Source organism: Natator depressus, chromosome 14 (genome assembly GCF_965152275.1).
Source record: "Natator depressus isolate rNatDep1 chromosome 14, rNatDep2.hap1, whole genome shotgun sequence".
In the NCBI taxonomy this organism is placed as follows: Eukaryota; Metazoa; Chordata; order Testudines; family Cheloniidae; genus Natator; species Natator depressus.
Genome location: NC_134247.1, coordinates 37,428,961 through 37,454,240, shown reverse-complemented (window position 1 = coordinate 37,454,240; position 25,280 = coordinate 37,428,961). Strand labels below are relative to the sequence as shown.

General features: G+C 50.2%; 1 protein-coding gene across 1 annotated transcript in view; it reads left to right on the top strand.

Moving 5' to 3' along the window:
• Positions 1-16,828, top strand: part of LOC141998901 (uncharacterized) — a 28,236-nt gene extending 11,408 nt beyond the window's left edge. The window contains 8 exon segments of the mRNA XM_074971862.1: positions 1,062-1,194; positions 3,619-4,072; positions 5,251-5,346; positions 8,403-8,633; positions 10,905-10,927; positions 12,686-12,801; positions 14,108-14,182; positions 15,003-16,828. Coding sequence (XP_074827963.1) covers positions 1,062-1,194; positions 3,619-4,072; positions 5,251-5,346; positions 8,403-8,633; positions 10,905-10,927; positions 12,686-12,801; positions 14,108-14,182; positions 15,003-15,886 — 2,012 coding nt within the window. The 3' untranslated portion in view covers positions 15,887-16,828.
• The last annotated feature ends 8,452 nt before the right edge of the window (positions 16,829-25,280 follow it).

The following is a 25,280-nucleotide window of genomic DNA, read 5'->3' as shown; positions in this document are numbered from 1 at the left end:
AATGGTTAACTTTCCAGCATGGGCCCCCCCCCCCCCCCCCACAGCCCAGGGAGGGAGCCCGAGACTGTAACTGGGGTAACTATGCAGGAAATAGCTTTGACCCCTGTGGAGATAACTTCTCTGGCTCAGGGGTTAGGGCCAGCCAAGACGAGCACATTGTCGGAATGGGCGTGTCAGTTTCTAGGGGGTTAAACCCAGAAGAGGTTAGGAAGGGGTTAAAGCCAGGGGAGGTTAGGAAGCTGTTGAGGACGGCATCCACCATACCGGGGTGCAATATGGGAATCGCACTGTGGACGCAGGCAGCTGGACAGTGGCAGTCCCTGTTCGTGCTTTTCGCAACTTGGCTCAAGGAGAGGCACTGCAGGAGGTCAGCCCCCAGTAGGCAGCAGGCTCCCCCGCTCTGGGGGAGGCCCCTGACGTCTTTGTGGAGAGAATGGTATTAGCGGGATTGTTAACTGGGCGGTGTCTGGCCCGTGCCCAGGGGAGAGCGATCCCCAGGACCCTGTCCGAGATTGTGGTTCCAACGGCCGAATTAAGGCTTCGTGCAGCAATGTTGCCCGAAGATGTTCAGATGGCTGTGGGAGTGTGGCGGCAGGGAGAGCCCCTAGACATATCACACCTTAAGGAAGCGGCGTGCCAGGCCACCAGAGCGGTTGGTCAGCCGGGAGCTGGGATTCCTGCTCCCGTTGCTGCGGCTGTAGCCCCAGTGCCTCAACACAGGCGCCCCCGATGGGACACCAGTCAGCTCTGCATACAGTTGTGGATGGCCTTAAAGGACCAGGGGGAACCCATGGGCCAATGGGACGGGAAACCCACGGAGTCCCTAGTACTCCGCTGTATTCAGCTGGAGTTGAAGCTCCCAGAGCCGGGAGGCGATACTTGGGCCAAAAAAGCAACCTCAAATTAGGGGAGCCCCGACTCTCCGAGCTCCCAATAACTGGGAGAGGAAAGCACCCAGGGATGGACCTTGGTGGGACCTCTCCAGGTGGACTCGGCAGGAAAGTTGCAGTCGCACCTTTGGGTGGGGGCGCCATATGAGCACCCTGAGACATCTGAACTAGATTTTCTGGCGCTGGTGGACACCGGCGTGGCTGTCTCACTACTTCCCTGCCCTGTGCCGGGAGTGCCAATCCAGGGAACCATTGAGATCCAGGGATTTGATGGCACCTTGGTGCAGGGACAAGTGTTGGGACGGTTGGTCACCCGGGTGGGGAATCATACCCGAAGATGGCCCTGGATTTATAGCCCCGCAACTACAGAACCAGTTTTGGGCATAGATTGCTTGCGGGAGGGAGGAATAGTGGTTGATTGGGCTAACAAAGGTTTATAGAGGACCCCAAAGAAAGACTGGACCCCTGAAGTAGGGAAGGGAGATACCGGATTGCTGACGGTAGTATGTTGGGAGTGGCGGCAGTGACCGGGGATAGCAAGGAGGAATGGAGGAAGCATTTTCCCCAGGCATGGGTGGCTCACAAGCTGGACTGTGGTAAATGGACTGGGGAACCAGTGAAAATAGAAGGACCAGCGGTCCCCCCACAGAAACAATGTCCTATCCCCACTGTGGCACGCCAGGCTGTAGCAGAGATAGTTAGAGAGCTGGAAGGGCAGGGAGTAGTGAAAAGAATGACTTTCCCCTTTAACTTCCCCATATGGCCTGTGAGGAAAGCTGATGATGTCTCACGGAGACTGACTGTCGACTATCGGAGAGTCAATGCAGTAACCCCCCAGTGGGCACCAGTAGTCGCAGACATGACCCAGGTGTTGCAAGACATACCAAGAGAAGTGATACAGTGTTCCAAATTGACCAAAGCCCCCATAGGAAGTGGGTCCATTGGGGACAGCTCAAGCATGTAGGGGGAACCACCCTGACTCCATGTTCCTCTCTACGGTTTACAATGTTTAAGTCTTTTTCGCAGCTTCTGTTTTTCAGAGCACCAGAGAGAGCTGGTACCAGCTGAAGTACAATTGGAACATACCATGGTGCATCGTCGCGACAAACTTCTATGTTGTCTTATGTTCTGTGTTTTGTGTTTCGTGTTTCATGTCTCATGTTTGTCTTGTCGCGCTTGTCTCATTGTTAGCATTACGGTGCATGGTGTTTGGGGAAAGGGGGGATATTGCATTAGGCAGGAAACAGCAACAAACCATACTCACAGCCCTTTGTAATCTAACCGGACCCCTCCCTCTCCCTACCCCTCCGCCTTCTGCCAAATTGTCAATCACACACCTATCCCCCTGGTGGCCACCTCTGTCCAAAAGCCTGTGATACATCAAGATTATTACTGCCTCTTTACCGATTGTTCACCTCCCCACCGAATGCTCTGATTTTCATCTCAATGTAGTACATGAGAATGGCTGTTTGACACTCATTACATCCACTGGTCAATGTTTTGATATGTATTTTTGTTACTGTGGACATGCTACGTGTAATGAAAATCTGGAATTGCTCTGGCAATCGAAGCACTGGCATGGATGAGCGGCGGCACACCATCCCCCTTTGGATGGTCACCACAATTTGGGTGACCAAGGGGTGGGAAATGTTGTGGAAAGCCTCCGCTCAATCCAGTAGAATGTGATTGTCAGATCTGTAACTTTTCAGTCATTGCTAGTATGATCATTGAGTTCTGTAACCTTTTGCAAACTTTGTAACTTTAGTTATTGTTAGCATAGCCCTTTAAGTTTTGTAACTTGTGCAAGCTTTGTAACCTTTTCAGTTACCACTTTGTATAACCTCCAAGCTTTGCTATGTTCCATCACGTGATCAGAGAGAGTGTGAACAAGGGAGTATGTGTGGGAGATAAGGGAGTGTGAACCAGGGAGTGTATGTGGGACTGGGCGGAGAGGAACTGTAAGGAGAAAAGAGCCAGGTGTGTCTGATGTAATCTGCCCTGAGAAGGCGATCACGGAGTCCTGTAAAGAAAAGAAGAACCTGGTATGCATGAAAGGAACAAGGTCTGGGAATGCTTCTCAGTGATGGACACAGAAGGAAAAACTCAGTGTATGTGACAGGAGCCACCTAGTTCCAGCAAAAGGAAGGCATGCACACAAGCCTCCTGCTTCTTGACTTGCTCACTGGCCCGGATCCGTGACTGCAGGCAGACACACTAGATCTACTATGCTTCGGCTTCTCAGGTTCCTCTGCCATCTCCGGTAACTCTCCACCTGTGGGGGTGCATGAGGGTATGAATGCGGGGAATGTGTGCGTGCATCAATAAGCTCCATCCCTTTTCTGTTTGATCCAATAGCAGCATTTAATAAAAGCAATATAAGTGTAATCCTGGGTTGGTTTCTAGGGAAACTGAGGTAACAAACAAGTCACTGTATGAAATTTTAGTTTGCACTGACTTCGCTAGTGCTTTTTATGTAGTCTGTTGTAAAATGAGGCAAATATCTAGAGGAGTTGGTGTACCCCCTGGAAGACCTGAGTACCCCCAGGGGTACGCGTACCCCTGATTGAGAACCCCTGGGCTAAAGCACCAGAGAGATGTATTCTCCTCTCTAGGACTCAACGGGGTTGTCCACCAGCACAATCACACAGCTCCCAGCCCAGCCAGGGTCACCAGAGCTCAGCCAATGAGAGGGATCCAGGAAATGAAACCTGCAGCTGGGCTGTACCAGAGAAGTGAAACTAACTTGGTCCCGCACATCTGCAGTGCAGGGAGCAATGGCTGCTGTGCAAAAACTCCAGGATGAAGCCACGTGTTCCATCTGTCTGGAGTATTTCAAAGCCCCGGTGTCTATCCACTGCGGGCACAACTTCTGCCGGGCCTGCATCAGCCAGTGCTGGGGGGAGTCGGAGCCCAACTTCTCCTGCCCCCAGTGCAGAGAAACCGCCCAGCAGAGAAACTTCAGGCCCAACAGGGAGCTGGCGAACATGGTGGAGCTAGTGAAACAGTTGAAGTTACAAGCAGGGAAAGATCCAGAGGGGGAGGGAGTGTGTGAGAAACACAGGGAGCCTCTGAAACTCTTCTGTGAGGAGGATCAAAGCCCCATCTGCGTGGTGTGTGACAGATCCAAGGCTCACAGAGACCACCCTGTGATTCCAATCGAAGAGGCTGCCCAGGAGTACAAGGTAGGAAAACACCATCAACGATTCGAAACCCAGCTGGCAGGAATTGGATAAAGTCTGACCTTGGAATTACTAATCTGTGTTCTTTACTTTAAAGGATTTATTTTTAGTGTAGGGGGTCTGTTAGGGTGATCAGATGTCAAGTGTGAAAAATCAGGGTGGGGGTTAATAGAGTCCTATATAAGACAAAGCCCCTAATATCAGGACAGTCCCTATAAAATGGGGACATCTGGTCACCCTAGGGTCTGTGAATTAGACCTAAGTCATGCTGCCTTTTGCCTGTTTAACAGCTCTCTTTGTAACCAGGTTCTGTAGGAGCAGGACAGATTAAAAAATGTATTAAAGCTAAGGTTAAAAACATTACATAGTACACAGGTTAAGAAAAGAGTGTCTGTACATCTGGGTATAGTGCTTAGATTATCCACAAATACAGGGTTTGTTTTAAAAGTCATAAGATACATAGCACATAATCAGCAAGAACCCAAATTTAGGTGAATACATTGAACAATACAGTTTAGATATTAGCATCCAAGTTTTTGGGTACATCACTTATGAAAAGATATACAGAGAGTGGGTTGTGGAAAGCAAATATATCAATGAGTGAAGACTGTCCCTCAAGAATTGAAAATTTGGGGTAGGTTGTCCATTAGAAAATACAACCATCAGGGTAGTATTTCAGTCACACCCAAGGAAATGAAGAATGAATCTCTCATCTGCTATAGCTGCTCAGCTGCTGGTAGCCTCTCACTGGAAAAAGAAAAACAGCCCAACCAGAGAGAAATTTATTCTGCCTCTGTCTGTGCCAGTCATTTCAGTCTCCTAAGAGTAACAACTCAATTCTTCCTTCCAAAACATCCTGGCCAATCATAAACCAGCACAGTGGACTATTCAGAGCCTCTGGGTTACATGGATTATCCAGACCAGGGTTATAATATTGCTAACCAATAAAACAATCCAGTAAATTGTGAGATGCAAATCTGGTTACATTCAAAAGCTCTAGGAAGTGAGTTTTCCTATAAACAGCACCAGCAACTCCTGTAAAGTTGAATACATTGTGTAAATTCTTTCTAAAGTCTGAATCGGATCCATAGGTTTTGTTTATTTAAATTGTTTTCTGTGAAGAAGACACCCAGGATGCCCCTCCCAGCAGAACAGATCACATACCGTGTTTCTTTGCTCAGGAACAAATCTGGACACAACTGCAGACCCTGAAGGAAGAGAGAGAAAAACTCCTCAAATACAGACAGGCCAAGGAGGGGAAAAGCCAGGAATACCTGGTAGGTTCCTGTTATGAATCTGTAGGTTGGTGGTGGTGGGGAATAACATGACTACTGCTTACTGACTAGGGGTGTCTCTGAAGGCCGACCCCGCCCCCTCCATTTTCCCCTCTCTTCAGGATCCTTTAAGAACTCTCAGAGGCTTTCTCTGGTAAACGGTACCCCTAGTTTCATACCAGAACCAGTTTGCAACAAGCCAGAGTCCCAAACTAAAGTCTATTCCAACAACACAAAGAAAAAGTCCATATTTAGCTCTAGAGAGAGAGAGAAGGTGGGTGAGGTAATATCTTTTATTGGACCAACTTCTGTTGGTGCAACAGGCAAGCTTTTGAGATGCTGGTCTGCTAAAAGATTTCACCTCACCTACCGTGTCTGTCTAATATTCTGACTAGCTGTGGAAGATATTTAGCTCGAGCACTTTCTCTCTCCCTCTCCTGCCCCCCCGGGCTCTTCTTCCATTCTGGTCTGATCTCCCAAACGTTCCCCCTCACTAGAGCTCTGACACCCACTCCCAAACACAGTCAGGGTTTCCCAGCGCCCTGAGCCTCCGCTCACTGGGCTTTACCCTCCTAGCTTCCTGGTGTCATGGTCCTGCCGGAGCCTTCCTCTGCAGCTATGTGTCCACGGCTGCCTAGGTCAGCAAAATTTCTGTCGCTCGGGGGGGTGAATATTCCACCCCCCAAGCGACATCAGTTACACCGACATGTTCACGGTGCTTCTCCCGCCGACATAAGTTATGCTGCTCACGGGTGATTATTTTTATGCCAACAGGAGAACATAGAGCGCTGTACGTGTAGACATTGCCTTCCTCTTTGCACTAGCCATTCCCTGAGGACAGCCACCTCTATCTGCTCTTTGTCGGCAATTGCCTGATTCCCCTCAGGTGGGGCTTCTTCCAAAATCTGGATTGGTTTCGCCCAGTGGTCCCAAAACTTTTGAGGGTCCCCCCCCCCCCCTTATCCCTGTTCAAGCCTGCTCCTGCTGGGAGTGGGGCCATGGCTCCGGATGCGGGGAGAGGCTGGGGCCATAGCTGGGGCTGGAGCTGCAGCCAGGGCCTGGGGGGCAGGGCTGGAAGCAGAGCTGCGCTGAGGGGCCAGGTGCGGGGCTGGGAGCTGAGGCTGTGTCTGCAGGTGGGACTGGAGCAGAGCTGGGGGCGGGGAGGGGCTGGGTGGTGCTCCCTCCCTGCCCCCTGTGGGGGCTGGCCCAGGCCCCGCTGCGCCCCCTGAAGGGTCCTCCGTGTCCCCCCAGGGGGGAACGCCCCACAGTTTGGGGAGCTCTGGCTTAGCCCCACACTCTTCAGCTCCTGGGGCAAGTGGCCCTGTTCCAGGGTGTGTCTTGGATTTGCACATTTCCTCTGTTCCTCTCTCTCTTTGCATGCATGTTTGCAGCCCTGTGTGCATCACAGTTGCCCACTTTCACGCAGTAAATAAGCACCCTGACTTTCACAATAAGCCAAAAATCTACCTAATCCCATTTCAAAACAAGGCCAAAACAAGCCAATCCCTAAGAACCCCAACACTCTGTGAGACTAGATCCCCCCGGCGTGCAGTCTGGGACTGTGGTGGGCCCACTGTACACCCCTGACTCTCTCCTCAACTTGCCCTGCGTGCTCCCCCTTGCCCCTGCTTGCCGGGAGCCAATCAAAAAAAAGAAGCAACAAGCCAAACAAGCAACAAGCTACAAGCCCAAAACTAGCCAACAAGCAACACACAAGCCAATTAAGCCAAAACCGAGTCCAATGTTTGCATTTTTTTCCTCGGGTTTGGCATGTCTGGTGTGTGTCTTTCTTTTGTCTCTGCATGAGCATCGTGATGCTCCTAAATTGTTTGTTTTGATCTATACTGATTTTCACACCTTCCTTCGGCTTCTGTCCCAATAAACCGCTGCCCTTGTCGCTCTGAAACCTGCTCTTGGAAGAATCTGGATTGTTGGAGCCCATTGATCAGATGATACATGAAGAGGCAGCAGAAAGACAAATTAGGGCCAACACAACATTAAGAGACATTATGACCAAAGTGGGAAGCTTTAGGGGAAAACACTGATCTAGTGGCGTGGGGGGAGTTTCTATCAAAAGGCCCTGTTGACATTTCACAAGTGGCAATGAAATTCTCTTGAATGTGCACACCTGGCCATGGGGGGGTTAATGAAAATATGTTACTTTTAGGGCTGTCAATTAATTGCACTTAACTCAAGTGATTAATTTGTTTTTAGTTACCTCAATTAAAAAAAATTAATCACGATTAATTGCAGTTTTAATCTCACTGTTAAATAATAATACCAATTTAAATGTATTATAAATATTTTTGGATGTTTCCTACATTTTCAAATATATTGATTTCAATTACAACACAGAATACAAAGTGTACAGTGCTCACTTTATATTATAATTTTTGATTACAAATATTTGCACTGTAAAAAGGATAAAGAAATCGTATTTCAATTTACTTTATACAAGTACTGTAGTGCAATCTCTTTAACATGAAAGTGCAACTTACAAATGTAGAATTGTTTTTTACATATCTGCACTCAAATATAAAACAATGTAAAACTTTAGAGCCTACAAGTCCACTCAGTCCTACTTCTTGTTCAGCCAATCGCTAAGACAAATTTGTTTATCTTTACGGGAGATAATGTTGCTTGCTTCTTATTTTGTAGCCAGCGTTGCAAGTTATTTACGTGTCAGATATGCTAAACATTCGTATGCCCCTTCATGCTTTGACTTCTAGATTGCATCTTTTGTTTATCCTTTTTTACAGTGCAAATATTTGTAATAAAAAAAAAACAATGTAAAGTGAGCCCTGTACACTTTGTATTCTGTGTTGTAATTGAAATCAACATCCAAAAATATTTATAATAAATTTAAATTGGTATTCTATTATTGTTTAACAGTGTGATTTAAACTGATTATTATTTTTAATCTTGCAGTTGATTTTTTGAATAGTTTGACAGCCCTAGTTAATTTACATCTGGTGCAAGGTATCCCACGAAATGTCCCCTGCCCTACCTTTTCCTTATTTGTGTCTGGAGAAGACACAAATGTGTTATATGTGTTACAGGAGAAGACGGATGATGAGAGACGGAAAATCATGTCTGAAATTCTGCAACTGCGCCAGCTGCTGGAGGAACAAGAGCGACTCCTGCTGGCCCAATTGGGAGGCCTGGAAAAGGAGATTGGGAAGATGCAGAATGAAAATGTCACCAAACTCTCAGCGGAGATTTACCGTCTCAGTGAGTTGATCAGTGAGATGGAGGGGAAGTGCCAGCAGCCCGCGAGTGAATTCCTGCAGGTGAGACCCCTGATTCTTGCAAGGCATTTGGGGAAGGGGGAGAGGATAAAACTCACGAGTCATGGAGTGCAAAATTCAAACCTCAGTATAGAGCTCACAGTGTGTATTTTTTAAACAAATTATGTTGCTATTAATGAATTTTCCTCCTCTTGTGAGTAGGGAACTGAGACCCAGCGAGATTAAGGGTACGTCTCCGCTGCAAGCAGGAGTGTGACTGCAGCTCGTGTAGACATGCCTGAGTCAGCTTTGATCTAGCTAGCTCCAATAACAATTGCTGTGAAGCCAGGGCAGTGCAGGTGGCACCATGGACTCACTGCTCAAGTACATATCCAGGGTCCCAGCTGGGGTGTATAATCCATGCTGCTGCTTCACTGCTTCACTGCTATTTTGATTGGAGCTAGCTCACGTACGTCCCCACATGCTACACATGCAGTCACTCCTCGGATTGCAGTGTAGCCGTCCCTTAAGTGAGTGCAACTCTGTCTGTGCCCAAGAGCTGAATGGAGTTTTCCTGCACCTCAATCAAGTGCTTTGCCACAAAGCCAAACGTCCTCTCCTACAGACATCATTGCCCTCTGCTGGCTGGGTAAAGAACCCAGGAGAAAGGCTTAGAAGGCAGATATGCTAACCACTTAAACACCAACTCAGCAGCATTGGGATGGTGTGTAGCCAAATACCCAGTCCCATGTGGCTACTTCATTCAAACACAGATCTGGGCATGAGGATGATAATTATTAATTACTGGTTTCAGAGTAGCAGCCGTGTTAGTCTGTATTCGCAAAAAGAAAAGGAGGACTTGTGGCACCTTAGAGACTAACCAATTTATTTGAGCATAAGCTTTCGTGAGCTACAGCTCACTTCATCGGATGCAGTATGCAGTATGCATCCGATGAAGTGAGCTGTAGCTCACGAAAGCTTATGCTCAAATAAATTGATTAGTCTCTAAGGTGCCACAAGTACTCCTTTTCTTTTTATTAATTACTGTTACACTTATTTGTGTTCCAAAGTGATTGTGACAGGGAAGTACAGTTAACTAAGCAGTTAGGTACAGAGGATATCCCTGAGATTACACTGTTAAAGAGAATCATAGAAAGTAGGACCGGAGGGGACCTCGAGAGGTCATGTAGTCCTGTCCCCTGCATGGAGGCAGGGTCAAGTATTCTCTAGGCCATCCCTGACAGGTGTTTGTCTAAACTGTCCTTAAAAACCTCCAATGACTGAGATTCCACAACCTTCCTGTGTAAGTTGTTCCAGAGCTTAACCACCCTGCCAGTTAGGAAGCTTTTCCTAATGTCCAACCTAAACCTCCCTTGCTGCAATGTAAGCCCATTGCTTCCTGTCCTGTCCTCGGTGGTTAAGAACAATTTATCACCCTTCTCTTCATAACAACCTTTTACATACTTGAAGATGGTTATCATGTCCCCCTTCAGTCTTCTTTTTTCCAGACTAAACAAACCCAATTCTTTTCAATCTTCCCTCATAGGTCATGTTTTCTAGACCTTTACTCATTCTTGTTACTCTTCTCTGGACTTTCTCCAATTTGTCCACCTCTTTCCTGAAGTGTGGCGTCCAGAACTGGACACAATACTCCAGTTGGGGCCTAATCAGCATGGAGTAGAGTGGAAGAATAACTTCTTGTGTCTTGCTTACAACACTCCTGCCAATTCATCCCAGAATGATGTTTGCTTTTTTTGCAACAGTGGTTACACTGTTGACTCATAATTAGCTTGTGGTCCACTATGACCCCCAGATCCCTTTCCGCAGTACTCCTTCCTAGGCAGTCATTTCCCATTTTGTATGTGTGCAACAGATTGTTCCTTCCTAAATGGAGCACTTTGCATTTGTCCTTTTTGAATTTCATCCTATTTAATTCAGACCATTTCTCCAGTTTGTCCAGATCATTTTGAATTCTAATCCTGTCCTCCAAAGTACTTGCAACCCCTCCCAGCTTGCTTTCGTCCACAAACTTTATAAGTGTTCTCTTTCTGCCATTGTCCAAATAATTTATGAAGAGATTGACTAGAACTGGATTCAGGAGAGATCCCTGTGGGTCCCCATTTGATATGCCCTTCCAGCTCGATTATGAGCTATTGATAACGCTTCTCTGAGTACGGTTTTTCAAACCTTAGAGCAGGTATGTCGAGGCTTCTATTGCTCTAGTTTACGTGTGAGATAAATAAAAAAATTAATGGGCACCAAGATAATTTGTCAGCTCTGATTCATGTCCCTGTGATACGGAGCTCCTTTTCTCTCTCTCTCTCCCCCCTCTAGGATATCAGAAGCATCTTGAGCAGGTACGTGGCTCCTCACTTCCTCTGATCCCTCACGGTGCTGGGAAAGGGCGTGCACACGCATCTTCCCAGCCACTAATCTTCCCTGCTTCAAGACATGCTGGGTAGAGTTGATTGGGAGACAGGGGATGAGTCACTGGATGGTCCCCTGTTCTGTTCGGTCCCTCTGGGGCACCTGGCCTTGGCCACTGTTGGCAGACAGGACACTGGGCTAGATGGACCTTTGGTCTGACCCTGTCTGGCCGTTCTTATGTTTTTATGATTAACCAACCCCACCCCCCCCAAAAAAAAAAAAAAAAAAAAAAACAAACCCAGGGGGAAAGAAATACAAACACGGCAAAGTCATTTTTGTTCCACAAGCTTCAAAAAGCAGCGTTTCCTTTTCCTTAATGTACCCATTTTCATTTATTTACTTGGGTTTCAAGAAAGTATTTTCCTTTTTTTCCAATTTAAAAAAAACCCCACTGAAAACAAAAGATTGACGACACAGTATTCAAAAGTGCCTGAGTGACTTAAGAGCCTGAACAGCACCAGACTTAGACTCCTGGGGCCCGGAACCTCAAAGGTATTTAGGCCCTTCACTCCCATTGATTTCAGTGGAAGATAGGCACCTAAATATGTCTGGCAGTCTGGGCCTAACCCTTCCCCCCCTCAGTTGGAGGGAGTACTTGAACTGGGGGTTTCCAATGTCCACGGTGACTACTGGAATCCCTGGGCTAGAAGTTCTGAAGGAGTCTCTTCTCCCCCCAGCCATTTTGTGTAAGTTCTCCAATAGGCATGGGTGGCACGTATAAAAGGCCAGGGAAGGCTGAGCGTCCTGAAAAGGCCGGCCACGCAGGGGGGAAATGCCGTGGATACATCATGGGTCACCTGTCTGGATGTGTGTTGGCCAGCCACTGCCTTCGGAGAACCAGAAGCAAAGCTCCATGGAAGTGGGAGGGTCCCCCACTGGTGCCTGGACCATGGCCTTGCCTTCGCTCCGCCCTACCCCCACTCGTCCTCTTCCCCCATGGCCCTGCCTGCCTCTTTCCACCCCCTCTGTGTCTCTCTTCCCCCGAGGCCACTCCCTGCCCACCGCTTGCTCCTCTCCGTCCCTCCCCGCCGCCCCCGGGTTGCTTGCATAAGGCAGGAAAAAGTGATGGGGCCAGGGCTGGGCCTCCAGGGGAAGAGGCCAAATAGGGGCGGGGTCTCAGGGGCATGGTCTCTAGGGTGGGGCCATGGTCCAGCCATCAGTGGCCCCCGCCTCACTTCTAGGGAGCTTCCGGCATGTGAATCTCCCCAAATGGAAGACTCATGTGCCACCTATGCCAATAGGGACCCGATCCAGCAGAGGTGATGTCTGAGCATGGTTACCAAATTGGGCCGCACGGGAGGCTTAGGCAGAGGAATGCCTCTCTTCCCCCAGTTAGTGGATTGTTCTGGGGCTTGGGCATGCGGATATCTGGTGAGAAGCAAGAACGTAGGCACCTAGGGCACTTGCACTGCGAAAATGTCAGTGCTGAGCAAATTTAGGTGCCTTTAGGGTTTGGCAGCAGCTGGGGCACATAGATTGTGGCACCTAAAATCGGGACATTGGCACCAAAATCTGAGGTTTTGTTGCCCAAGTAACTTTGTGGAGCTGGGCCTACCTGCCCCGAGTAGAGCAAGTTATCCAGCAGGCTGCTCCACTTCCCAGCTTTCACTTCCAAGATGATCAGAACATAACTAATGCATAATTACACAGCAAACTGCGATTCCTTAGCAAAGCCTGTTTCTCTCTAGGTGTGAGAAAGGGAAGGCCCAGGTGGCGGTGGAGAGTCCTTCCGAGCTGGAAAAGAGAATCTGTGATTTCTCCCAGAAGAGGATCATTCTGGAGAAGTTTCTGAGGGAATTCAAAGGTATCAAGAAGTGCAAATCAAAATGTCACTGTGGGAGGACATGGGCTCTGGATAAACAGTGTTGATGTCAAGCCCAACTCAATAATCGTAAAAAAATAGGTTATACATTCCCAGGAAGGGCCAAGGGAAGAGAAAATGTTATATCATAAAAATAAGACCAACAGGACCTTGTAAAGGGGATAAGGTAAAATGCCGCATTTATTGTAAATGTAATACAAAGATAAAAACACACAATTCTGTGTCACTACAATTCCTTACTTATACCTTATTTATACACATATCCATTCATACATTCATTCTGCTTAGTTGTTATAGTTAACCAGCCTAGAAGTTGCCCGTGACAGAGTACTGGCCAGGTAGTCTGTTCACAAGAGTGGAGCCAAGTCCGTGTCAGATGCACATCCGATGCTCCTGGAGGGTGGCAGCAGAACCAGACTCAAAGTTCTCACTTTCGAGAGTCCATTTTTATAGGAATTTATTCCTATGCCAGTCCATGGGAATTGCTTCATCATGTTGTTGCTGAATCAATCAGCAGATGGCACATTCCTGACGGCTCCGTGCTGCCAGAGGTTATCTTGTTCTTCGGTTCTCCCATCCTTGAGGCTGTTGGGTGGATTCCAGTCTGCCCTCCAGGGGTCATCTGGTTGTCTCCACTCAGCGCATTCTTCGGCCCATCGATACTGAATTCCTAGGCTGGCACCTTCCGAACCATTCATTCATTACCATTATTCATCTGAACCAATCATTCATTCACATACGTTCTTTATCTTAATCACAGTTATTCTACTGTCTTTTTAACTTTTGGGGTGTTGCTAATTCATTTGAAACTCCCTGTCTTTTAATATGTAAAGTGAGATAAAACTACAGAGGGTGGGAGTCTCTGTGTCATTTCTAAGAAAAGTTGTTGTCACAAAATGTCAATATCAATTACAAAGTATCACTTAGAGCAATTGAGTGGTTTACAAGCTTTACGCAGACACCATCAGCAGCTTGCAAGTGAACAAGAGATCCGAAAGATCTTTGAATTGGTAGTGCCCTGTACTTTAAATTGTGGGGGACTAATCATGGAGAATCACAAATATAATTATGGGGAATCACAAAATAAGCCTACAAAAATACAATAGAGAACCAACAACAAGAGTGAATTTTATTATTCACGCTCTCTTCCTTTGTTTCTCTCTCTGGGTATCTGAGCTCCCTTCCCCTGTGTTTGTGTAACAGAAATAAAGCATGTCAGTTGTAGGAAACCTTATCATAAATATGAGTGTATGAAAACGCATCTCTTCTCCCCCTGTCTTCTCTCTAGACACGCTGGTATTTGAGCTGGAGGTGGAAGGGAGTCAATTTTTGGCAAAGGAGATGGAAAACGTAGGTGAAAAGGGTAAGTTTTCCCGGGGATATTGTAACAGTGAGAAGAACCGAAGAGGAGACGGGTTTGCGGATCTGGATTCACTTGCAGAAGAAAAGTCTGGGATCAAACAGAGCCAGTTTCCCACCTCATGGCAGTTTCCCGCTTCCGGAGGCTTGTAGGAAAAGGGCTGGGTGGAGAGGTCATTACTGCTCTAAGCATACGACTGAGAAGAGGTGATATACAGATGCGCTGGGAGTCAGTGGTGTGATGTCTCCATCCCCCAGTGTCTCCTTGGGGCATGACTCCCATCATTCTCTCTCCTCCAGTCCCATTGCTTTCTTGTCTTTTCCTCCTGGACTCCGATGCCATATTCCCACACTTCCTGCCCTTCCATGGGCTGGGTGCCCTTCCACAGGGTTCCCACTGTCTTCCTTCCCCATAGGCGGTGGGTCTCTCCTTCCACCCAGTGTCACTTCCATTTCCCCATGCTGTTCCCTCCTCTCCCCTTCCCTCTGGGCTAGCCAGTGGGTTTCCCCAGCGGACAGCTGAAAACGCTCCCTCTTTCACTCAACTTTGCCCCCACTCCCACCCTTCCTGTGGGGGGTATAGCAGCCCCGGTAGGAGCAGATGCAGAGTCAGTTCTTACAGTGCCTCCTAGTGCCTGGCAGAAGGGAGCTGCCGTGAAATGGCCGCTCAGCCCCCTGCAGGGGCAGCTCCCTGGGACCTGAGACAGGCAGGAAATCAGGGAGGGTCCCAGCCAGGACAGGGCTACTGAGGAGTGTGAGAAATGGTCCCAGCCTCCCCCAGGGCTGAGCTCTGCCCCTAATGCTCATATTCTCTCTCTCCCCAGTGAATGTGACTCTGGATCCAGACACGGCTCATCCCAAACTCATCCTGTCTGAGGATCGGAAACATGTGAAATATGGAGATGCCTGGCAGGATCTGCCCCACAATCCCAAGAGATTTGATTCTTCTCTCTGCATGCTGGGCTGTGAGGGATTCACCTCAGGGAGACATTACTGGGAGCTGGAGGTGGGCGAAGGGGGAGGCTGGGCCGTGGGGGTAGCCAGAGAGTCGGTGAAGAGGAAGGGACCGGTCAAATATAGCCCTGAGGGAGGGATCTTCTCTGTAGCTCTGCGCAGAGGTGAGTACTGGGCACTCACCTCGCCTGAAGAAATCCCCCTGTCTCTGAGCTGGGTCCCCCAGAGGATCCGGGTTTCTTTGGACTATGAAGGGGGGCAGGTGGCATTTTTTGATGCTGATCGCAAGTCCCTCATCTTCTGCTACCTGAGGGCCTCTTTCACTGGGGAGAGAGTCCTCCCTTTCTTCTGGGTGGTGGGAAAGGTGTCCTGGCTCAGACTGGCTCCTTCAGAAATGAGGTTTCAAATCCACATCTCCAACAGTCATTCTCCCCAAAAAGGTCACCATCGTGTCTGCTTCGCACCCCCAGGGTTTCTCCAATATCCAGAAAGAATGAGCGGCACTGAATTAAACTTAGCCACTCCCTCAGCAGAGCACGCAACCCCTGTCTCAGGCAACTCTCGGCTCAGTACCTTCCAACAAGGGAAACTGAGGCCAAACACTTGTCACCCCCGCAGGCCGATCCACCGCTATCCAGCCCATGCCACCTACCCTATAAGGGGAACAGAGCCCCATTCAGCCCAGGCAGCCACCCCCCAGCCCATAAAAAGGAAAAGTTTTTATTCCCTGTCCGACTTCCTGAAAAGTAAATAGTTTCCAGCTGCCTTTCTCCTCACTGCCCCTATGCCCCCAGGTAACAATCTCCAGTCTCCGGCCGCTCTGCTCCCCTTCACCCGCTAGAAACTGTCTCCCAGTGAGAGAGCCCAGAATGAGCCACTTTCTCTCTCCCTGGAGAGAAGCTGGGATCTAGGCCCCTGTGGGCCCTGATGGCTGGGGATGGCCAGCCAGGGAGGAGCTGGAATTCTGTTCCTCACCTTCCAGCTAAAGAACTAGCCTCTCCCCTGCTGCCCTAGTCACTCCTTGGGTTACGGAGGTGGTCAATAGCGCTGGGCAGGCTGGGAAGTTGTTTGACTGGAGGGGAGCAGAGAGGGCAGAGTCCCTTGGAAAGGGAGGCTTTGGAGTATCAGTCACTTTGTGAACGGGGCTGAGGTTTCTGTACTGTACTGATTAATCTGCTTATTTTAGGAGCAAGGGGCCAGGTTGCGGCTGTCAATGGCTGCTTATTGTGATTCCTGTGACATGCTGATTATTGTGACATGCTGATTCCTGAGTCCGTCCTCCTTTGTTTGTGTCCGCCTGCTTTCTCTCCTCATCTACACAGATTGTGAACTCTTAAGGGCAGGGGATGTCTTGAAATACAGCACCATTGGCCCCAGAGCCCAGACGTGTACCGGCACGTGCTAACACAGTTCCAGTACTACACAATAACATCAATGAACGACTTGCCACTGGAAGCATGTCTCTTTCTTTACAGCACCGTTTTGTATTTTACAGGATTTCCTGCCCATTGGAAATTAATATTCCCCAGCTGCAAAGAGGGTTTGGTGGACATTAGGCAGTGTTATTTGAGCAAATTCTCTTTTTTTTAAATGATTCACATAATCTGGGACCAAAGTGTTTTTAGAACAGGGTCTCTAGAGGATGCTAAAGGGTCCTCTTGTCTGGGCCATTTGGCATTAAATACAGAAATAAACTCGGAAGTGATCAGAAAAAGAGTTGCTGTTTCTTTGTTTGCCCCTTCCCCCTCCCCCCCCCTTGAAATGTTCTGTGCCTCAAGATGGGTTACAGGGAATGGTAGCTGCAGCCAGATGAACAGCGCCCCCCTTTGTCAGTTTAGAAATGGGGCAGATGTGGACAAACCCTCTTTAAATGGAAAATGCGGCAAAAACCTGTATGTGACTGGTCACTAGGCCCAAATGATAGAGCACGTCATATCTGAATGTCCCCTTCGTTCTTTTGCCGGGGACCTGAAGAATGTTCATCAGCTCACTGCTGCGGCAATGTGCTGGCTATTAAACTTAGATTTACCTTTGTAGTTGTTGCTATCTACCCAAGCCATATGAAAGAGGTAGTAGTTTAGGAAGTATCCTGCCCCGTTGCACTCTGTTTAGCCTGCTAGATCCAAATCTCGACGCCTCGATGGAACTTACATAGTCAAGGCCCCGTGTACAGGCCTCGGGACAGACATCACAGTTATTAATAGGGATCCAAAGTAGGACCTTCAGCCCCCAAATGACTTGCTCCTACCCTTGGGGATAAAGGAGTTAGGCCCAGATCCTCAAAGGTGCCTAACTCCCTTTGGTTTCAATGGGAGTTAGGTGCTTGAATACCTTGTGGGCCTTACTCCTTTATGGGTATGTTTGTGTCTCCCTTACCCTAAATCTGAGCAGGTGGAGGGGAGAGGAAGATGTGTCGAGATTCTCCCCTCAGGGATAGAGAGGAGAGGGGCTGGGGTCTCTCCCACAAGATACCTTCATCCTCTACAGCTCTCCCATCTCCTCCACTGTGACCACAGGACTAGCTGGGAGCTTGCTGCAATCACTCAGGTTGTCTCAGAGCTCCAGCTCCAGCATCCTCAAAGATGCTTAGGTGCCTAAATCACATATGAGTTAGGCACCTAAATATCTTGGGCCCTGTAGTCTTTCTATAGACCTCAGCTGGCTGTGGCTCAGATCCCCAGACTGCCCAGGAGTGGGGAAGGTGACTGTCTTGAAGTGAAAAATCTTATTTGACTGCTAGAGATTAGGAGATACGCTTATCGCAGTCTGATTTGCCTTCAGCAGATCTTGCTTCTGGTGTTTTTTACTGTCAAGATACTTTGCTTTAACCATATTGATCCAAAGCCCTGGTTGAGCAGAGGTCCCACTTCCACAGTGGATTACAAGTTCCCTCATCAGTTGGGGAAGGGACCATGTGTTGTGCAGAGCCAAGGATATGCTCCAAGCTCAAGGAGAAATAACAACGAATCATCAGGGCATTTCCCAGGTTGTATTTTCAGCTACAGATTAACAGGATGTTGCCCGATTTTATGGGAGATTAATAGATAATATGGGTTATAGGCTCGCCAGTTCATCTGATCAGAAGATAATAAGGTTCTTAGCCCAGAATCAGGCTACATAGAATTTGCAAGGACCTTCTATAATAAACCTATTGTAATAACAAAGAACATACTTCTAATGTAACAAATGATCAAACTTGTAAGAAAAGATATATGGGCAAGCAATCAGAATAGCCCTATAGGCCACAAGCCTGAACGGGATTAATTATATAACACAGTAAAGCATTCCTGAACGGGAAATGTGCTAGAAATGAAGACACTTTGGTTTATTTTTGAGGGAAATCTCCAAGATTTCCTAGGATTGGGTAGCAGTACCAGGAAATGCTGGTAAAGACTGACCATCCCAGAAGGGGATTTAGTCCTGTAGGGACCAGATCCTCAAAGGTGCCTAAATCCCTTGATCTGGGCCTAAAGGGGATGCTTAGATCCTGTCTTTCCCATAAGCTGACTCCACCCTCACCAGCCAGGCCCATTCTATTCTATTTATTTAATTTGGTTGAGTGAATTTCCTGGTAGCGAAAGGCTGTCAGACTCTGGGAACCACAATCCTTATTGGTCTATACCACAGACCCAACACAGGCAGCTCTATACACTCAGCACCTCTTTCAAACTGCGGGCTTTTTGTTGTAGTGTAGACGTAACCTCAGAGTTTTGCAGCTAAATACAAGGTGGAACAGATAAGGAGTTAACACATGTTGCAAGGTGAAGTGAGCAGTTAACCCCTCTCTGGCTCAGGACAGAGAAGGTTAGTGGGTTACAGATTGGTGTAATGAGCCATAAATCCAGTGTTTTTTTATTAAGCCCATCATTTTTGGTATCTAGCAGAAGGCAGAGAGACCAGAAACCCAGAGATCCAAGGAGACATCACCTCAGTGACTCCTGCACAGGAAATCCAAGAGGAAACCAAATGCTCCATCTGCCTGGATTATATGAAAGAGCTGGTGAACACAGAGTATGGCCACAACTTCTGCCGAGTCTACATCACTAACTAATGCGAGGCTGGGGGAAAGGGGGATTACGAACCTTTGTGCTGCCCCAACTGCCGAGCTCGGATCCAGAAAAGGACTCTCCAGCCCAACTGGGAGCTGGTGAATAGCACTGAAACCATCAAACTCCTGGAAAGGAAGGGACAGGAGAAGCTGTGAGTAAGACACCAGGAGAAACTCAACCTGTTCTGTGAAGAGGACGGGGAAGTCGTGTGTGTGGCGTGTTGGGAATCGGCAGAGCACAGATCTCACAAAGTGCTTTTCACTGAGGAGGCTGCCCAGAAATACTAGGTAAAGTAGGAAACACTCTGCATCCCGGCCAATTCAATCCTTCCCTTTTCAGACTAAAATGTGCATGAACGGTGGGTATAATAGGCCAGGGGAGGCTAAGCCTCCCCTAACCCAGGCTGAGGCCCCACCCATGCTCTGCCCTCACTCCCCCTCTCCCCTGAAGCTGGCGGGGGCTCAGCACTGCTGCTTTCCCCGAAGCCCCACCCCTGTGCTGCCCCTTCCCCCTGAGCCCCTTCCCCCAAGGCCCTGCCCCTTTCCCCCCCAAGGCCCTGCCTTGGAACCTCCTCTTCCTCCCAAGGCCCTGCCCCTACCCTGCCCCTTCATGCCGCCCCTTCCCCCAAGGCCCTGCCCCTTCATGCCGCCCCTTCCCCCAAGGCCCTGCCCCTTCATGCCGCCCCTTCCCCCAAGGCCCTGCTGCTGCGCCACCTCTTCCCCCGAGTCTCTGCTTTGGTGCCACCCCTTCCTCCTAAGGCCCTTCCCCCACCCTGCCCCTTTCCCCCCGAGGTCCCACCCTCATGCCACGCCCCTTCTCCCCAAACCCTGCCCTCATGCTGTCCCTTCTCCCAGAGCCCCCCAAGCTCCCACCCTCGCACTGCCCCTTACCCCCGAGGCCCTGCCCCTGCCCCGCCCCTTTTCCCCAAACCTCTGCTCTCGCACTGCCCCTTCCTCCCGAGCCCCCACCCTTCCCTTTCCCCCCAAGCTCCCACACTTGCACTGCCCCTTCCCCCGAGGTCCCGCCCTCACACCATGCCTTCTCCCCGAGCCCCCATCCCCATGCCTCCCCTTTCCCCCAAGCCTCCACCCTCGCACTGCCCCTTCCCCCAAGGCCCTACCCCTGCGCCGCCCCTTCCCCCTGAGCTCCTGCCCTCACGCCACCCCTTCTCCTGAGGCTGCCTTTCCCCCCTAAGACTCCGCCCTCTGCTCACTCTTCTCCCTCCACCTCTCATTTGCCCTTACAGCCAGTAAAATGTGGGAGGGCTATGGCCCCCTGGACCTCCCCGTTCCAGCACCCCTGCTTCACAGTCACGATGAACACAGCAACCCTCCCTATCCTTCAGGGAGCATTTACACGGCTGGATTAAGGCACGGGATCTGTGGACCCCTGCCTACGGCCCCCTGCTCTTGGAGTCTCCTCCTTGCATCCGATGAAGTGAGCTGTAGCTCACGAAAGCTTATGCTCAAATAAATTGGTTAGTCTCTAAGGTGCCACAAGTCCTCCTCTTCTTGCATTGGAACCTCAATTCTGCCACCCCTCCTTTTTGTAAAGTACACTTTTAGCCTTCCTGTCTGCAGAGAAAAGCTTGAAAATGAAAATCAAGCTTAGGTGACACAGTGACATCAGCCTGAGTTTGCAAAGAGCCTGAGAAAGTAGCTGGAATCCCCAGCACAGGCCTAAGGGCATGTCTACACTTAAAATACTGCATTGGCGCTACTACACCAAAGCAGCTGTGTCACTATAGTGCTTTGGTGAAGATGCTCTATGCTGACGGGAGAGAGCTCTCCCATTGGCGTAGTTAATCCACCTCCCTGAGAGGCGGTGCCTATGTTGGTGGGAGAAGCTCTCCTGTCAACATAGCACTGTCTACACAGGGGGTTAGGTTGGTATAACTACGTCGCTCAGGGCCCAGGGTGTGGATTTTTCACACCTCTGAGTGATGCACTTGTTTCGCTATAGGTCTGTAGTGTAGACCAGACCTAAGTGAGGCAGGAGGGGAAGTGGGCAGTGTGATCAACCAGGACTCCCAAGTGGACACATCATAGTGGTGAACTAATTAATGGGGGGGCCCTACTGCCTCCCCATCTCCTCCTGAGTATAGGGGTCCCCTGGTAGCTAATCCTGGTGGGGAAGGATGGACCCTGCCACCAGCATCCCAAGTGGTGGGTGGAAGGAATGGGGCCATGAGGGTGGAGTCACGGGGGGTGGGAGGGTGGGCATACCTTGGTGTGTCCAGAACTCCAGATTGATTTAATCTGGCTGGCCCTGGGAAAGGTTCCCAGCTCATTCATTAGGGTTATTACACATTGCGTCGTTACCCACATTTCATTATTCATGTACAGAGCAGCCAAATGGGTGCTGGTGTCTGACATGTAAACAGGTCCCTGACCCCAAGGGCTTGCAGTCTATAAAGATGGATGCAAACCAAAGAGGAGGTAGGAAGCCAGCCGCGAGTGGCACGTCCCACCCACTCTCTTTGGAACATGCTCTGCTCGGATCCACACACACTGTGCATTAAAAAGACCAGAGTCATTTACTCTCCCTCCCGGCCGAGCGGAGCTCAGTGCAGGATCAGAGAGGGAGGGCAGAGGTGGCTGTATGACAACTTTCCACCTCCTTATGGTATCTGCTTCTCAGGGGGGCCGCCTGGATCCCCAGCCCCAGGGACTGCTCTAGCTTACAATCTGCTGCCATGGCCTGCAAACAGCCAGAGTGCAGGGCGGTCTGGCCAACCCAACATGCCCCCAGCTGGCCCCTATGAAGGAGGCTGGGAAGAGGATGGCAAATGGTCATTCTGCTGGTCCCGTGTGGCCAGGGATTCCCTCTTATGCCAGGGGATTCCCTCATGGGCAGGTCCAACATGTTTCTACCTCTTTTATACCACACAGAGGCTGGGATTGAACCCAGAACTGGCCGCTTTTGTCAGTGTTACTCACTTCCATCCCAACAAGGGTAAACTCATTTCTGGGGATCAAACTATCCAGATCACTCAGAGCCAGGGCAGCGCTGGGTGCAGGGCCCCTTGCTGCTGTGCACTGTGCAGCCCGGAACGATGGCTGTCAATATTACTGCCTGGTGAGAGGATCTAGGGGAATCGCTGGAGAGAAACCTCCTCCCACCCAGCACCTCCGGGCAGTGGGTTTTCAGACAACTGGCATCACTTCCTCCTGCCAATGGAGATGCTATAAAAAGAGTTTAATCAAAGACTAGATTATCTCCATGCCTCCTGGCCCCACTGTTCCAGCGCCCCTGCCCAGGTGGCAGGGTTCGGGTTCAGCCCCAGGTGCTAGGGCTCTGGCTTCATTTCTGTGATTTATTGCTTGTTGCTCGCGTCCTGTCGGTGACTTTTAATAAAAATACCCTTGCCAAAATTGTACCCTTACCCATAACTCTTCGTGAGTTTGTGCCTTCTCTGTCTCTCTGTGCACTTTATCTGTTTGTGGGCCAGGAACTGTTGTCAGAATAGCATGATTTTCAGTGCTGCATCCTGCCTCCTGCTGCCCTTTCTGCTGTTAGCCCTGGATTGCCACAGGCCAGTGATAACAGATTATCCTAATCATGCCAGAGATCCCACGTTATACACAGAGTGTCGGGCCTCCAAGAGAGCATTAGAAAAATCTGCTCTCTATCATCCATAGTGAATATTCCTTACTAAACATTTTACAGTTGCCCCTTTGGCCCAGGAGGTTAGCCAGAATGGGGGCCCTGCATGAGGAGAAATCAGTGATAACAGTCAGCTGTATTCTTTAGTGTAATCTTGTTCATTTGAGGGGGAAAATGCATCAAGTCCTGTTTCCCTGAACACAGTGCAAACAAACAGCAGCAGATGATTTTCTCACTCAGAAATCCCCTCGTCTGCCACTTCAGTGAGCTCTGTGCCCAAAAAACTGTCTCATCTTTCTCGCAGGTTCATATACACGACGTCTGTTTGCCTCTAACACGCAAAAACTGGAAAACATGGGTGGGGGGTATCATAGACCAGAGGAGGCTAAGCCTCCCCTAACCCAGGCCTGTGGCCCCCACCCACGTTCCCTCTCTCCCCTGAAGCTGGCAGGGGCTCTGCTCCAGCTGGTGGCCAAGGGCTGGGCGGCTCGGGCTCGGCATGAGATGTCCCCATTGACTTCACTTACTCACAGAAGTAAAGTTAAACCCCTGTGAGCAAGCGTCTGCAGGATTGGGGCCTTAGAGAGCTGCTGGCAAGGGGCAGTAAGGCCCAGAGCCCCAACAGTATTTAGGCACTTAACCCATGGGAGTTAGGTGCCTAAATACTTAGGAGAATCTGGGCCCGAAGTGCGCTCCTTCCTCCCCCCTCCCCATTACACAATACCAGAGGGGAGCAGGGCAGGAATTGTCTCTCTCAGAGGGCCTGTCCCCACAATCACACCCCTCCCAGACCTGCTCCAGATGTGGGCCAGATCATGCGCCAACTGACGCTTAGGTGGGAGAGACACAGCGGTGCGGAATTGGGGTTCCCGCCTCGGAGATACAACCCAACCCCCACCCCGGAGTATCGAGGATGCTCCTGAGCCCATAACACTGGACGGCTGGCAGCATACAATGGGCAGCCTTACGGAGTGCTCAGGGCAGCGCCCTCAGAAGAGGGACACTCCCGGGAAAGCCTGGAGAACTGGCAACCCCGTTCAGAGCAGCCACAGGCACAACGAGCGAGGACCTGGCAGCGTCTGTCCCCCTGCGGCTGCTGCAGCTGGCTCTGCCCCCTCCTGCGCATCAGCCACTGGCACAGCTACTCCTCCACTGTCTCCCCAGCACGGAGATCCAGTGCACTTCTCCTTGGAGCTCGGCCTGCGGGGGACACCAGCTCCGACTCCCACCTTGCTCTCAGGGGCAGCGCTCGGCTCCTGGCTTCCGCCAGCCGCCAGTGACTGCCCTGGGCCTGGCACCCCAGACCAGCAGGGGGATAAGCGGGGCTGGCGACCAGGACCCCAGACCAGCAGTGGGCTGAGTGGCTCAGCCCGCTGCCACTCAGCCCGCTCCCGGTTTGGGGTTCTGTCCGCTGGCTCCTGCCAGCCAGGATCCCGGCTGCCGGCCCCGCTCAGCCCGCTGCCGGTCTGGGGTCCCGGCCCTGTCCACATAAAGTGGGTACCTACCTTCTCCCTGGTTCTAGCCAGTCTCTTTCTCTCTCTGCACTGAGAGGAGGGTGGGAGTGCGCTGAGAACAGGGCTGGGGGTGAAGGAGCAGGCTGGGGGTTGGGGCAGGAGGTTTGGGTGTTGAGTGCTTACCTGGGCAGCTCCCATTTGGTGCGAGGGGTGCAGGTGGGAATGTGGGCGTGTGTGCAGGAGCTCCCGTTTGGTGCTCAGGGTGGGGGTGGGAATGTGGGGGGTGCAAGAGTCCGGGCATGGGGTGTGGGGGGCTGGGTATGTGAGGAGGGTGCAGGAGTCAGGGCAGGGGGCTGGGGGTGTGGGCTGGGGTCGTGGGAGTACTCCCAGCCCCCTGCCCTGAGCGGCTCATGGCAGGGGGCTGGAGGGGATATGCCCTGATTCCACTCTGCTTTTCCCTCTCCCCCTTCATAGCAAGGGCCTATCGGCAGCAGGGAGGGAGAGAAGGAGGGGCAGGAACCCAGCATGCTGGGGGAAGAGGCGGGGGGAGGGGGAAGCTTGCCTGCCCTGCAAGGAGAGAGCGGGGGGCCGGGGGCGGAAAAGAGCAGGCCGGGCAGGATTTTTAAAATTAAAAATTAAAAATTGGCTTGCGTGTCATCTTTGGCACGTGTTCCATAGGTTGCCGATCCCTGCCCTAGCGCCTGCATGGGGCTCACTCCCAGCTTCAGCTGCACTTTGAACCGGATCAGAATGTTGGGAACCATGAGGGAAGGGATAGATAAGAAAATATCATATTGCCGCTATATAAATCTATCACACACCCACGTCTTGAATTAGGAGGTTGGACTAGAGGTCCCTTCCAACCCTGATATTCTATGATACTGTGTGCAGATGTGGTCACCCCATCTCAAAAGAGTTATATTAGAATTGGAAAAAGGTTCAGAAAAGGGCAACAAAAATTAGTAGGGGGGAACAGCTTCCATATGAGGAGAGATTAATGAGACTGGGACTTTTCAGCTTGGAAAAGAGATGACTAAGT